Raw genomic sequence first — 15,469 nt, forward strand, 5'->3', positions numbered from 1 at the left:
ACGATCAAATTCTGTATTTATCTTTATTACCTCAGGATCTGTTACACAGCAGTGTTGTTGTTGTAGAGTTTCTTAGGCGCATAAGCGACTTAATCTATACTGTGCCGTATATTATTGTCTGTGAATTGCTTCTGTTCTATAGTCCATTTACTTTTTTTTTTCTTTAAAAAAAACCGAGTTTCCAGTAGGTGTGGGGGGACAGGACCGTGCTACCGTCGCTTGAAATTGACTAATCAACCATGTTGTGAAAAAGACTCCTAAAAATTTCTGGGATCATTGATGAGTCTGAACTCAGGCTTTTTCCATCGGGTGTGGGTAGGACGATGATTATATCAACTATGCTACCGTGAGGGCACATTGCAGTGTGACGTCATAGAAATGGAATTTGGAGAATATATAAAAGTTTCTTTACAAGTAAGATGATGTAGTCATACTTGTCTTCTAAAAAGTTAGAACTGATTCGTTAATTGATGGATTTAGTTGATCTAATACTAAAATAAAAATAATTAAAGGAAATACAGTATTTGTTACCATAGTTAATGATGAAAATTTAAGTTTTTTTCTAAACTTCTGTTTTCGTTTATCTTGTGTCAAGCGTGTCCTTTTAATTTAATTTAATTTTTGAATTGATTCAGTTATTTAAAATCTCGTAGGAATCCAGCGGTCTGAAACTTTTTTTTTTTTTTTTTTTGAATCCCAGATCAGTACAGTAAACTGTAAAATCTGGCACAACTTTTGAAAAAAATATATCAACGTTTTAAAATCTGGAACTATTAAGAAAGTAATCGGGCACTCCTTTATCGATCTCATTTATCTTTAAGAATTCACGCAAAAAAGAGTGGAATTTCTCTTTTTATAAGATGTTTGCAGTATTGTTTTCTTCTTTAAACCTTGTTGGCCACAAAAACAGTTTAAATTGCATTGAAAATGCAGTGATCTTAATTTCCACGACAGAACAAACTTGACTTCAAGGAGCTGCCTTGGTATTGCACTAATTTCAAACAGAAGGCTTTGACAAAAGAGGTTAATCGGCCATTTGTTTAAAAGATGAGATTGCTATGACAGCCTGTTTCGGGACCTGTGGTGGTCTGTGGTGACAAGTAGACAAAGCAGTTGTAAAGGAATATATGTTCGATATGAGCTACCATACGAAATCTAGTTTTCAAAATTGTAATATAGCTAAAGCTATCTGTTTTGTCTGAGCGTTGTGACTAGAAACCACTTTCTGTCTGATGAGGGAGGGAACTTTTAGTACTGAAACAGGCTATCATAGCAACCTCATCTTTTAAACAAATAGTCAAGCTTTGGGCAAGGCCGTCTGCACAAAGGCAGATTTTTCCTGCTGTGAGAATTAAGACAATTGCATCACCAATGGGAGCAACTATTAATGATGTCACCAACAGATTGACAGATTTTAAGGGGGATAAAGAGAATATTATTATTCATGTGGGGATTAATCACATTAAACGTACACGTTCTGACGATTTATTGGAAAAATACAGGACTATGCTGAGGAAATGCCGCGAGCTAGGCCACAATGTCTGTCTGCAATTCTGCCCAGACACGTTAGGAGGGATTATATGTTAAAAGCCTTGTGGATTAATTCAAGACTTGAAGGACTCTGCAAGGCTTTAGGGGGGAAATTTCTATCAGCATGGCCCACACTTGTTGGTAGAAGGAATTTGTTTTGTAGAGACGGGATACACTTAAACAAAGGTGGTGCAAAAGTTTTTGCCAGTGTTATTGAGGATACCTTAAAGGTTCAGAAACTGCTAGTTAGGGGGATGCGGGTAATACTGACACGCGTTTATCTGATAATACTGGTTAAAGTAACTCTTGCACATACCTCAACATTTATATCTGTTACCCCAACTGGACATATTATCTAGATGTTCTGGGGGCAGAAACGTTTCAAGTGAGCGGGTAGCTAATTCCAGGGAAGCGAGCCTAAAAAACTATAAGGGTTGTGTTAGGGTTGTTAAATATACAAGAACAGTGTCTTAACTGTTTATATAGTAATGTTAGAAGTGTCGTCAATAAAGGAATACCTTAGGAAGGATAAGGTAGATAGAAGGGGTGGTGGGGTAATGCTTCTTATCAGAAGTAGCCTGAGTGCAACGATAGCTTTCCCGGATTCAGACATTTAACATGCTAGTATGGAATCTGTATGGTGTGAGATAGTTGGAAACCAAGGTATAATGCGATTAGGAATAATCTACAGACCAGGTGATTGTGAAGATTATGACGAAAGCCTCTACATGCAAATGGAATGGGCAAGTAAGCGTCAATGTCTTATTATGGGTGATTTCAATTTGCCTCTAATTGATTGGAGTAAATGGGAAGGAAACTCGACATGGGGAACAAAATTTTTAAATCAACATGTCAGGGAAAGTACTAGAGAAAAGAATATCCTAGACATCATCATCACCCATGAATCAGATGACATAACAGGGCTGACAGTAGAGGAACCAGTAGCAGGAAGTGATCACAGAGTTCTACGGTGGATGATGATGAGAGAGGTAGCAGTAGTAAAAGGCAAAGGAATGGGTTTTAATTTCAGAAAAGGAAATTACGATGCCTTAAGGTACTACATGGCCTCTATTAACTGGGTAGATATCGCGCAGAGAATGAATACAGTTGAACTGTGGTATGCTTTTAAAACATTAATCACAGATGCCTTGAATGCGTATTTACCATTAAAAAAATACTCCACGAGGAGGGTTCCAAGTTGGATGAATAGTGAAGTTGCCACACTACTTGAGCAGAAAAAGGTGCCATGGAAAATGTTACAGAGTAATAAAAAGTATTGAAGCCTATAACAGCTACAAGATGATCTGTAATAGAGCCACAGAAAAGGTTCGACAGGCAAAGGCAGCTTATGAGAAATCACTGGCAAACAGAGCAAAGAGGGGGGATAAGGAATTCTTCACATATATAAATGCCAAGAAGAACAGGACAAACCAGATCAGACCTTTTACATAAGGGAAAGGGGATAGCATTAAATACACCAGCTGCTGTTGCAGATGAGCTCAACAGTTATTTTGCATCGATATTTACAAATAAAAAACCTTTTGTGGCAATGGGAAATTGTGGGAGCGAAGTTGAAAAATATGTATTTAATGATATTGAAATTTCGCAAGATTATTTAATGAAAAAACTTCCGAGCCTACAGGCCAGTAAGGCTCCTGGAGTTGATGGAATATACCCTATAATCTTAAGGGAGGCGGCAAGTTAGTGCATTGAACCATTGAGGCTAATTATGCGAGCATCACTAGACTCTTGGATTGGAAAAGTGCCAATGTATCTCCCATACATAAGGGTGGCTCTAAGAGTGAAGTGGGAAATTATCGACCTGTCAGTCTGACTTCAGTGGTAGGGAAAATCATGGAGGCAATGTTCAAGGGTGGAATTCAGGATCATTTGGATCGAATTGAAATTCTCAAGGATACTCAGCATGGTTTTGTATAGAGAAAATCATGTTAACAAATCTGTTCGCTATTTTGAAAGGGTTACTCACGAGCAGGATTTAGGGAATAATTTCGACATTGTTTATTTAGATTTCAGCAAAGCTTTTGACTCAGTCCCACATGAGCGGTTGCTTTATAAGCTGTAACAGGTTAGAATCACTGGGAAAATCCTTAGATGGATAGCAGGATGGCTTTAGGGCAGGAGGCAGAGGGTTGTGAAAAATGGCTATTCCTCAGATTGGGTTGATGTAAGAATTGGGGTTCCCCAAGGATCAGTATTAGGACCATTGTTGTTTTTAATTTTCATAAACGATATCGATGAAGGGATAGAGGGCGTGATGTCTAACTTTGCAGATGATGTTAAAATTTGTAGAGTAGTTAATGATCACTGTCAAGCTGAGCTTCTTCAGGGAGACCTACATAGACTTCAGGAATGGTTAGAAAAATGGCAGATATGCTTTAATCCAACAAATGTTACGTAAGGTATTACACCTGGGAAACAGTAATCTCAAAATAACTTATTCACTTGGTGGTGGAGTTCAACTAAACCCAGTACTGGAGGAAAGGGACTTGGGTTTTACGATACGGTCAGGCATGAAATTCTCTGAGCATTGTAAACAGGTTGCAAGGAAGGCCCATGGTGTCCTATCGATGATCTGTTGAACTTTTGCAAGTAGAGATAGGGATGTGATAATTCCATTATATAAGGCTTTTGTTAGACCACACTTGGAATACTGTGTTCAAGTATGGAGACCGCACCTAAAGAAAGACATCGAGCTTCTTGAAAGGGTACAAAGGCGGGTAACTCGCCTGGTGAGATCGGCAAAAAGGCGTCCTTATGAAGAAAGACTTTGAATATGTGGGTTGCAGAGTTTGGAAACTAGACACCTTAGAGGAGATTTGATTGAGGTGTTTAAGGCTGTGAGAGGCATCAGTAAAATCAATTACGAAATTTTCAAGATTATAAATGATGCTAGAACTAGGGGACATAAATTCAAGTTACGGGGGGAAATGTTTAGATTGGACTGCAGGAAGTTTTATTTTAGTCAGCGAGTTACAAATTACTGGAATAAGTTACCTACATGGGTGGTAGAGGCTGACTGTTTGGGGAAATTCAAAGGTCATCTGGATAGTACCTTCGGGTGAGTGAAACGCATAGGATGATAGTTTTATTTTCGTTTTCTTTTATTAATTTTCATTATTTATTTATTATTATTTTTTTTTTATCATTGTTTTATTCGTTTTTTTTTTTTCTTTTTTTTGGCTGGTGCTTCATAAGCCATAAGCTTTCTTGCACCATGCGGCCATTACTAATACTAATCCACTTTGAATTCTGTTGGCCACACAAACAGATGAAAGGACAAGACAGTCCTGAAAACATCTTGTAATTTCTCTGAAACCATATAACTTATTTTAATTTTGAATTTTTCTCTTTCAATGCTCTTATTCAGTAAATTTCATAACTTAGTGCGAAGTGCTATAACAAATTACAGCTATGTGGCTAGTCCTACAGCTCTTGCGTGAGTTGAGAGTTGTGACTTGGCGGCACTTCAGGACAGCTGATAGCAAAAAGAGATTGAAAATGTCCAGTGGGCACAGCAGGAAATGTCTCATTTCATAAACTTTGAATTACTGATAAGCAAAAAGAACAGATTTTATTCCACTTAACCAAGGTTTTTATTGGCGCCATTATAACTAGTCATACAGCTTCTCAGTGCCTGTTAGTTCTTGGATAAAGCAGGGAGGAAAACTAACTATTTCATTAGGGTCACCCGGTAAGTTATTTCATCTACTCATGTTTATTGTGTCTGTAAATTGCTTGTGTTTTCTAGTTGATTTGCTTGTTTTGCTGGACGAAAACCCATGCTATGTACACCTAAGACCGACTAACTCAGCCACTGAGTGAAAAAAAAAGCCCATAAACATTCCTCCCGTCACCGACGGGATTCGAACACGGGTCTTTACCATCCGGTACACTACCGCGCAAACAGGCAGGGAGGAAAGGAACTGGTGGGTCAGGTTCACTCACTTGACTTCTCATTCCGTACAAGCGCCATGGAGAAGAAGGGCTAGTGAGTGACCTTTACCGCCTATTTTCCCCCCTCTCTTGATTATACGTATTATGCCTTAAGGGGGCTTAGAGGGGAACAGTTATCCTGTGTGTTATCAGACACTCAGTCCAAAACACTGATGGATCCAATATCTTTCTATTACAGAAGATTTAGGAGAAGTCCGGTTTGGCCTGCCTCCCTAAAATCCACTCATGCACACCTTCTCGATGGTAAGCCCTGTTACATCACTTAGGTGGCAACGAACGTGTAGAGTGGTTCTCTTCAAGACGCCTAGACAGCGTGAAGAGGAAAAGACCAAACCCTCCAGCATATGACAGCACGACAAAACAAATGGCCCTCAGTCCCCAGCGGCTTTCACTCCCTCTCTTACGGCACCGAGAGGATCAGAGTGGAAGCAGAGGGTGCTAAGAATCTCTGGGTACGACCAGGCTGCCATGCACGGAAACTGATCTTGGTCTGTTACAACGTAAGATCGCTCATCGGTGAAGACAGGATATTAGAGCTGGAAAAGGAATTAGAAAATGTGAATTGGAATATCATCGGTTTGGCTGAAACAAGAAGAAGAAGAAATGAATCACTTATAAGTTTATCAAGTGGAAATCTGCTGTACACCAATGGAAACAGTGAAAGGAATGAAGGTGGAGTTGGGTTTCTGGTCCATAAGGATTTAAAAAACAACATTTTGGAATTCAAAAGTACATCACCAAGGGTGTCAAGACTAATACTCAAGATTTCTAAGAGGTTCAAGCTAAAGGTTATAATGATTTATTCACCAACATCGAACCATGATGATGATGAAGAGGTTGAAGAAATGTACACCGAAATTGAGAGTCTTCTAGATGAGCAGAAAACCCACTACACTATTATTATGGGGGACTTCAATGTTAAGGTTGGAAAAAGACAAAACAGCACAGAAAGGGGAACTACAGAAAATTTAGAGTCACTGGTTAAAGAATTATGAAATTATACTGCAGTTACAGCATGGATTTGTTAAGCGGACATCTTGTCTGAACAATCTGATTGGATACCATGATGCAGTAACAAAGATTACAAACCATAATTTCGATATCATATACTTGAACTTCAGGAACGCTTTTGATAACTTTGCACATAAAAGATTGCTGTAGGAAAAACTCGAGTTTTTGTGAGGAAAAAATCATCAATGATACCCTATCCTGAGACCGATTAACTCAGCCAGGTCGTGAAAAGGCCCGAAAAATCGCATCCACGTCTCAACTATGGATCACCTTCACGTAATATCACAGCTAATGGAGAAAGCAAATGAATATAAAACACCATTATGCCTGGCATTTGTGGATTATGAAAAGGCATTTGGCTCCATGCAGCATAAGACAATTTCAGGCACTGGAAAGACAAGGCATAGCTACCCCACATATTATGATTTTGAAGAAAATATATGAGATTGCTACCTCCTTTATTAGACTGGACAAAGACAGTAGGAAATTTAAAATCGAGAAAGGAGTTCGACAAGGAGACACAATATCTCCGAAGCTGTTTACTGCTGCCCTTGAGAAAGCTTTCAGAAGATTAGACTGGTCGCAGAAAGGAGTCAATGTGAACGGAGAGTACCTAAACCATTTACAATTTGCAGATGACATTGTGATCATAAGCCACGATCCCAAAGAATTATAGGAAAATCTTAATCAGTTATGCCCAGTTAGTAAGGATTTTGACTAAAGATAAATATGGCTAAAACAAAATTAATGATGAACAAGTATGTCACAGAAAGGGAAATAATGATTGAAGGAGCAGTAATTGAAAAGGTGGAGTCATATACTTATCTGGGACAAGTTATTAGCTGTAATAATGATAAATGGCTGGAAGTCAAGAGAAGAATAAATTTTGGATGGATAGCATTCAGGAAATATGGTCACATACTGAAGAGCAATATCCCAGTTTGTCTGAAACGTAAAATAATGAACCAATGTATTCTCCCAACCATGACTTATGGAAGTGAAACTTGGGCATTCACCAAAAGAATGGAAGAGAAGCTGAGAAGTACACAGCGAAGAATGGAACGAATTATATTGGAATCAGACTGTTAGATAAGAAGAGAAACACATGGATTAGGCAGCAAACTCAAGTAAAGGACATTCTTATCGAAACTAAAGAACTAAAATGGTCTTGGGTAGGACACATAGCTCGAAGACATGATGACAGATGGGTTTTTTTTTTTTTTTTTTGTTATTTGGTTTTTGGGAGCATTAGCAACTAAATCCATATTACTCCGGGATATGCGGTGGTCATTCACTGACCTTTCCGCATCCTCCGTATTTGGTGGTGACGGGCTCGAACCCCGGTCTAATCAAGAAGCGTGTGCTATGCACTGCTGCTCCTTCCCACCTGGCTACATGATGACAGATGGACTAAGAAAATAACAGAATGGTACCCAAGAGGAGCTAGAAGAAAACCTGGAAGACAAAGGTGGAGATGGATAGATGAAATTCATGAGTTTGTGGGTAGTAAATGGATGGCCAGTGCTCAAAACAGAAGGAACTGGAAAGTTGTTGAGAGGCCTTCATGCTGCAGTGGATTGAAAATGGCTGATGATGGTGGTGGGTGTTAACTGGGCAGATATCGCACAGAGAGTGAATGCAATTTGAATTACGGTACAGTGGCGGACAAGAAAAACTGCATCACTTGTGAATATTGCAAATACAGTAGGCCCTCGATGTAACTGAAACCGATTTAACGGACACACAATTTCTGTCCTAAAGGAAAAATTTAGAACCTTTTTTTTTTTTATTCGCGAATAGAGGACGCTAAAAGATTGGGTCAGTGAGTCAGCATTATACAGGGTGTTTCAGTTAAACGTTTCAGAACTTCTAAGAGGGGTAGGGTACATCCTGACAACTCGAAATCATATAGCAATGTGGGGTCGGAAATGCTTTCCTGAAGCGGTGTTGTACACAGAAGCACCATAAAGAAAAGAGACCGTAAGTGAGAAATCGTTTTAATAATACATGAAAAGAAGCAAAAGGTACACGGATTAAAGTAAGTGTTCGAAGTTTCTTCAACCTCGTATTGCTTTCGCACACTGGTACCTTGGAAAATGTGCTACAAATCCCCTTTTTCCCGCTGAAGTGTTGTTTTCCGATGAGGCATCCTTCACAAGGGAAGGAATTTTCAACACGCATAACGACCATATCTGGGCGGTCGAGAACCCGCATGCAATACGACGTCGTGCAGCACAGATTCGATTTTCGGTCAATGTATGGGCCGGTATTATGGGAGATCACCTCATCGGACCTTACCTGTTACCGTGTCGTCTAACCGGACCTATCTACTTGATCTTTCTGCAGCAAGTATTGCCACAACTTTTGAGAGATGAACAGATTTCTGCATCGACGCAACAGACAATGTGGTTCCAACACGATGGAGCCCCTGCCCATTATAGCGGAGATGTTCGTAACTACCTGGATGTCACATTTGGTCAACAGTGGATCGGACGTGGTGGTCCCGTGCGTTGGCCTGCTCGGTCACCCGACCTATCATGTCTTGATTTTTATTTCTGGGGTCATATGAAATCGCTAGTTTATGACACCCCTGTTGACAATGCTGAGGAGCTGGTTGCAAGAATCGCAGTAGCTGCCGAAGAAATTCGAAATTCGCCTGGAGTATTCCAGAATGTTCGGATGTCCATGCGTCGGAGATGTGAGGCGTGCATTGTAGCCCGTGGAAGAAACTTCGAACACTTACTTTAATCCGTGTACCTTTTGCTTCTTTTCATGTATTATTAAAACGATTTCTCACTTACGGTCTCTTTTCTTTATGGTGCTTCTGTGTACAACACCGCTTCAGGAAAGCATTTCCGACCCCACATTGCTATATGATTTCGAGTTGTCAGGATGTACCCTACCCCTCTTAGAAGTTCTGAAACGTTTAACTGAAACACCCTGTATAGATGCTTGTAGCTGCGATTGCAGGGCACGCACATGGGGCTCGTGTCAACGTTTATCACATTGCAGGATTAGATGTATGCATACACATCCAATCGTGGAGGCGGTTATCCTGCAATGTGATAAACGTTGGCACGCGCCCTGCATTCGCAGCAATAAGCATCTAATTCAAACTAGTGATTATCTCTACTGTTGCTTGCACTCGTGTCACGCTTTGTTTGCCTTACATGACCAGGCCCCGGTACTCTTTGTTTCATACTAACGTTTATGTTCCAGCTGATGAAGAGTCCCTCAGACTCGAAAGCTACTTTACTTTATTTTAATTTAATCTATTCTATTCATTTACTTTACCTTAATTTTGTACCTGTATTTTCTATTGAAGGTTACTACCTTGTTCGTACCTGCAATTTCATTATTATTTACTACTTCCGTTCCTCCGGTGCAGAGCATTCATACTTCCGATACATTTTTAGTTTATAAAACGAGGACATTTTAAAAATTATATTTATTACTAAAATATCGCAATAAATATTTATCATTACTGCCAATCACTTTCAGTAAGTTTGGATTACAAATAAGTAATTATAAAATGTTTTACAATCCATTTTCAAATTATAAGTAATCAACAAAATACTAATTACAGTGTCTGTTTCCATTTTATTTCTAATGCTGTTCCATTGATTGCTAATTAATGAAAATACATTCTCTACTTTCCCATTGTGCGCAAAAATAAAAAATGTATATTGAGAAATTTTTAAAAGCTCGGAACATTCTGCGGAACCCTTGCATTGATTAAAATATTCAACCAACTTTCTATGGACTAATAAGTTTTCCCATTTATCATCTTTATTTTTCTCAGAAACAAATTCCTTAAAATTCATAAATTGGTCAAATAATCTACTATCATCGATTTTCAATTAGACAAATGATGAAGATACAGTACACTTGTGTAATTTTGGGTTAATAAAAAGGTAAAATTTTGGGATTGTTTTTATTTATTCTGTTATATTGACCGAAGGTGCAACGTACAGAATATATTTAAAGAAAAATCATTTTATGATGATATGATTTTTTAAATTACAAATAAACTAGGAGGCAAGTGTAAAATACGCGAGGACACCTTAAACGCTAGGACATGTCCTCAGAAACGAGGACGTCTGGTAACCCTACCCTAATGGGACAGCGGTTATTGTTGATAGCAAAATTAAACCCTTATTCAAGAGCGGATAATTCTATGGGTGAAAAAGACTCGGACGGAAGTTTCACGACTGATGTTGAACGAGAGATGTGTGAGCTCAATCCATTTTTTGTTTTTTCTTTTGTTTACTGTATTTTGGACGGCTTATAATGTACGCTTTAATTGTGGTAAACTCTAAATAGTTAGCACAGAACAGAAATAAGAGCTTGTAAAAGAACACCTCCAGTGAAGGGAACTAAACTTTTTACAACAGATCCCATTCTGCTTTCAATGTCACATTTCAAGTTTCTTTATACCAAATCAATCATTCTGAACAGTAGTAACTTTATTTAGTACAAGTTTTTGATGAAAAATATACTACACTATATCCTAAAATACTTCCATACAAAAGATTCATCAAGTAGATAAAAAACTATAAAAAGACAACAAAATAATGCTAGTTCATTATAATCATTTATCGTCATGTCCAAGGAAGAAAGCTAACATGCAACAAAGTTCCTAGTATCAAGTATGCAAAAAAATACAAAGCAGTTTACTTTGAACTTAAATACTCAAGGGAAATTCCTTTCTCCTTGGGGTTTAAATTCCAACAGAAAGACACTATCACTGAGTCCTGGATTTTTCACTGTCTTTTCGTAGACAGTGAAAAATCCTGGCTTACACGTATGAAAGGCTGCAATCCAGTACAATACAGGACTTGAAGAGGCAAGAAGTCTTGTTGAAACCTGTACATGAATAAAAAGGAGACATGACTGCCAATACTACAGCATGTATAAAATAAACAAAATACTTGCCATTCTCAAAAATACAAGTCTGCCTTATATATTTTAACCTCTAACTCCAAGTCTAATGCAATAATCCCAGTTTTGTGCTATGTACCTAACAGCACTCAGAATACTTAAGAGTAATTATAGGAACTGCAATAAGGAAGCTTGGCAACTGCTTCACTTGATAATACCTGAGGAATCCGACATCCCAATATTTATTCTGCACATAACCATATGATAAAGGAAGTTTCTGAGCACACCACGTACTAGGCTCTGCGCCTGCAATCTTGTAATCTTTCTTTAAGGCATAGTCGTTTATTTCACGAGGTAATGCTGGTGATAATGATTGACGAACACAATACAAATGACTTGCATAAATTTGATAAATCATTAGTGGTATGTAACACATCATAAATTCAATAAATGGTACTGAAAACCAGCTCTACAGAGCCACTATTCTATATCTAATTCTTCTTCTATCTGGTACATACAAAGGGTACTAGGAAAGTTTTGCAATACAGCTTTGTTTATTTAATTTTTTCAAAGTAATTTCCTCTACATTCAATACACCTCTCCATCCTCCGAAACCAATCTTTAAACCAGTTCTGCCAAGTTTCACTAGGGAGTAAAGCACACTCGTTGTCCCAAGCCCATAGAAGATCCTCATCACTGGAAAACTGCCTCCCTTTTAGCTTCATTTTCACATGCGGGAACAGTGCAAAGTCGCAGGAAGCAAGGTCTGGACTGTAGGGAGGGTGCTCGAGAAGTTTCAGTCCTGTCGTGGTCAAATATTCGGTGCAGGCTTTGGCGCGGTGAGCTGGAGCATTATCGTGATGGAGGTACCAGGTGTCCATTCTTGACTTTGGCCGCAGGTTCTTCATAGATCCAATGACTTTAGGCAGGCATTGTTCAGTATACCACTTAGCTGTGACTGTCTTCTGCGTGTCCAAAACGACACGTTCCACAATTCCACTCGATTTGAAAAATACAGCTATCGTTTTCTTCTTTACAGATCGGGATTTTCTGACAATTACGGGTGTGTCGTCATCATCAAAGACCCAAACTTTGTTTTGAGCCTTGGTCGGCAGATCGTAATAGTACAGCCAAGTCTCGTCACCTGTCACGATGTTGTTCACATACCGAGATTGTCCCTTATCAAACTTTTTTAACATCTCCCGGCACCAAGTCACACGTCGTGTCATCTGCTCTTCAGTCAGTTGATGCGGCACCCAGAGAGAACAAAGTTTCTTCACGTGCAAATGATCTTGCAGAATCGAACGAATTGCTGGTGCATTTAGGCCCAAAGTATCCTCTATCTGTTGGTAGGTCACTCGCCTGTTTTCGTCAAGCATTTTCCTCACAGCAGTAACGTTTTCCTCCGTAACTGACGTTCGTGGCCTTCCCGGCCTCTCAGAATCCTCCAGAGTGAAATTTCCCCTTTGGAATTCTCTATACCACCTGAATATCGTTGTACGATGTGGACAATCATCATCTAGTGCAAGAGTCATTTCTTCTAAGCACTGGTCTATGGTTAAACCACGCACGAAATTATACCGCAAAACTGTCCTTATCTCATTTCGTGACCACGATGCCATCGCAAGCACTTTACACTCTCACTACTAATGAATAACTGAGCCCATCGACTTGGTGCGGCGGCTACTATGCACGTATGAACATGTCTCAACATGCAGCAACAAGCAGCTTCCTGTGATTCATTGTTGCGTCATATTGCAAAACTTTCCTAGTACCCTTTGTATAGTTGTAAAATAAAATGCTTCAATCGGTAATGAAAAACAAAGCCACTAGACACAATACCATTGGATCGTGCAACACAAGAAAGTCCAAATAATATGGCAGCTAATGCAACCTTTCTCTTTTCCACAAGAAGCATTCCGGTAAAAGTCAAAAGAGTAAAAACTGATTCAGAATAGTAAGAACTGAAGAAAATGTTAGCAGGATTTATGCAGAAGAACAAAGCTGAAACAAATGCATGCCTTTTGTCACTCATCACTAGTATAGTAAGTCTATAGAGAATAATCAATGCAAAAAAAATGCAAAATAATCAGTACACCACTGACAGCAAGAGACTATGGAAACTGCAAACATTATAAAATACCACATTCAGAAGACGTGCCATAATATGCATGACACAGGGAAAGAGTGGGAAGAAAGCAAGTGTATTTTCATAAGTATAACCATAATGAGCAATGTGCATAAAATACTGTACATCCCAGTTCCTGAATCCTCCAAAAAGAAATGACAATGTTATCACCAGCAGTTTTGTCTTCTTGACCTGGACTGCGAAAACAATCAGTTTCATGATCTGGTATGATGATGTTAAAAATTATCTGAACTATTATAATTACACGTAATAAAAAAGCATAATAAACAATTTTGCTTCTCTTGTTTATCAAGTACAATCATACCAAACATCGCAACTTTTAAATGAAATGTGTAATTATTCTGTCATTTCACGCTAATACCTGATACTCTTACAGAAAGTAAACTTGTCATGTTCATTGCCTAGTCGCTGGTAAATTAAAAAAAAAAAAAAAAAAAAACTCAAATAGCTATTTGCGTAAAAACGCATCCATTATTACAATACAGTACAATTCAACTAAAATCACCAAAAAAAATATATCGTTATAACCACTAAACTACTTGAACACTCGGCGTGTGACATGTTTCTTTTTAGGCAGAATTTATAATAGTGTATTTAGCGTAATAAATTGTATTTGTCTCGAAATCTTATCTTTAATTCGTGTTTAACAATAGCTAACGAAGTTTGCTGAATAATATAAGGATATTTCCAGCATTTTTCTCTTGTACATACTGGAGCAAATTTTGGGATAACATTATTGTTGAGACACTTCTGAAGGAATTTAATCTGCAATTTACTAGTAAAATATTTGACGAGGATTTTAGAGTATTCACGACCCTTGTTCACCGTTAATGCATCCATGTTTTTAAAGTAGAAGTAAGAAATTAGGAAGTTGGAAGGGGATAGTCAGAACGGTAGAGGTATCGGCGATTTTCGTTAATGTATATTTACTGACAGTTATATAATTTTGCAGCTAGGACTCGAAGTAAAAAAAAAAAAAAAATACTGTTCATTTATTCATCAAATCTTAAAGCAAAAGCTTATTATTCCAGTACTTACCTGTAAGATCCGTGTTTTCATGGTTTAAAATTGATAAAAAGCAAAAGTGGAGGTAACGGATTAATCTCAGGCTTCTTGATTCCATTCAGAAGAGAGCAGTTAGGTTAATTAATGATTCATCTCTAACAGAGTCTCTCCACTTGCTTTCTCATAGACGCACTGTTTCTGCTGCATGCCTCTTCTACAGATACTTCCATGGGCACTGTTCTTCTGAATTGGCTTCTATAATTCCCGCTCTTTCTTTCAAAACAGTCTGAACACGTGCCGCCACCAGCTAACATCCATTTACTGTCCAACTTCAAACCCACAGAACCAACTTTTCATCATTCATTCAACTGTCGTTTTCTGGAACAACCTTCCTTCATACGTATTTCCTGAAAATTACAATCTACAGAAGTTCAAGTCCAATGTCAACATATCTTCTTTCGTCTTCTCAACCTCCAACCCAAGCACGGTACTAAGTACTATAGGTTCTAATACCTCTCGTGTTTGGGGTTCACATAAAAAAAAAAAAAAAAAACGGATTAATTACGTATTATTATTGGTGGCAACGTTTATAGACGACAACCAGGGAAAAAGCAGTGCTCTTCTTCCTCAGGGCATGTTCTTATTTAATTTAATGTAGTTAATCCGTTACCTCCACTTTTGTTTTTTTATCAATTTTAAACCCTGAACACTGATCTTAGATCTTGTTTTTTTATCAATTTTAAACCCTGAACACTGATCTTAGAGGTAAGTACTGAAATAATAAGCTTTTTCTGGAAGATTTGATGAATAAATGAACAGTATTTCAAGCCCTAGCTGCAAAATTATGTAACTGAGAATAATACATTTATATTAGTAATCCTGGTATTGGCGTGTAAACTCCACAGAATGAAAAATTTA

General features: G+C 38.2%; 3 protein-coding genes across 3 annotated transcripts in view; all 3 read right to left on the minus strand.

The window, feature by feature from the left end:
* Positions 1–15,469, minus strand: part of LOC150088385 (alpha-(1,6)-fucosyltransferase-like) — a 118,502-nt gene that overhangs the window by 70,163 nt on the left and 32,870 nt on the right. The window lies entirely within an intron of this gene.
* LOC150088386 (GPI mannosyltransferase 2-like) lies at positions 11,118–11,815 on the minus strand. The gene is given in 3 exon segments (XM_090369819.1): positions 11,118–11,207; positions 11,257–11,470; positions 11,547–11,815. Coding segments are annotated over 3 exon segments (573 nt in total).
* LOC150088387 (GPI alpha-1,6-mannosyltransferase 2-like) lies at positions 13,166–14,605 on the minus strand. Its single transcript, XM_090369820.1, is given in 3 exon segments — positions 13,166–13,685; positions 13,687–13,826; positions 14,585–14,605. Coding segments are annotated over 3 exon segments (681 nt in total).

Source organism: Mastigoproctus giganteus, chromosome 3 (assembly GCF_048544385.1).
Source record: "Mastigoproctus giganteus isolate SK-2022 chromosome 3, ASM4854438v1, whole genome shotgun sequence".
Taxonomy (NCBI): domain Eukaryota; kingdom Metazoa; phylum Arthropoda; class Arachnida; order Uropygi; family Thelyphonidae; genus Mastigoproctus; species Mastigoproctus giganteus.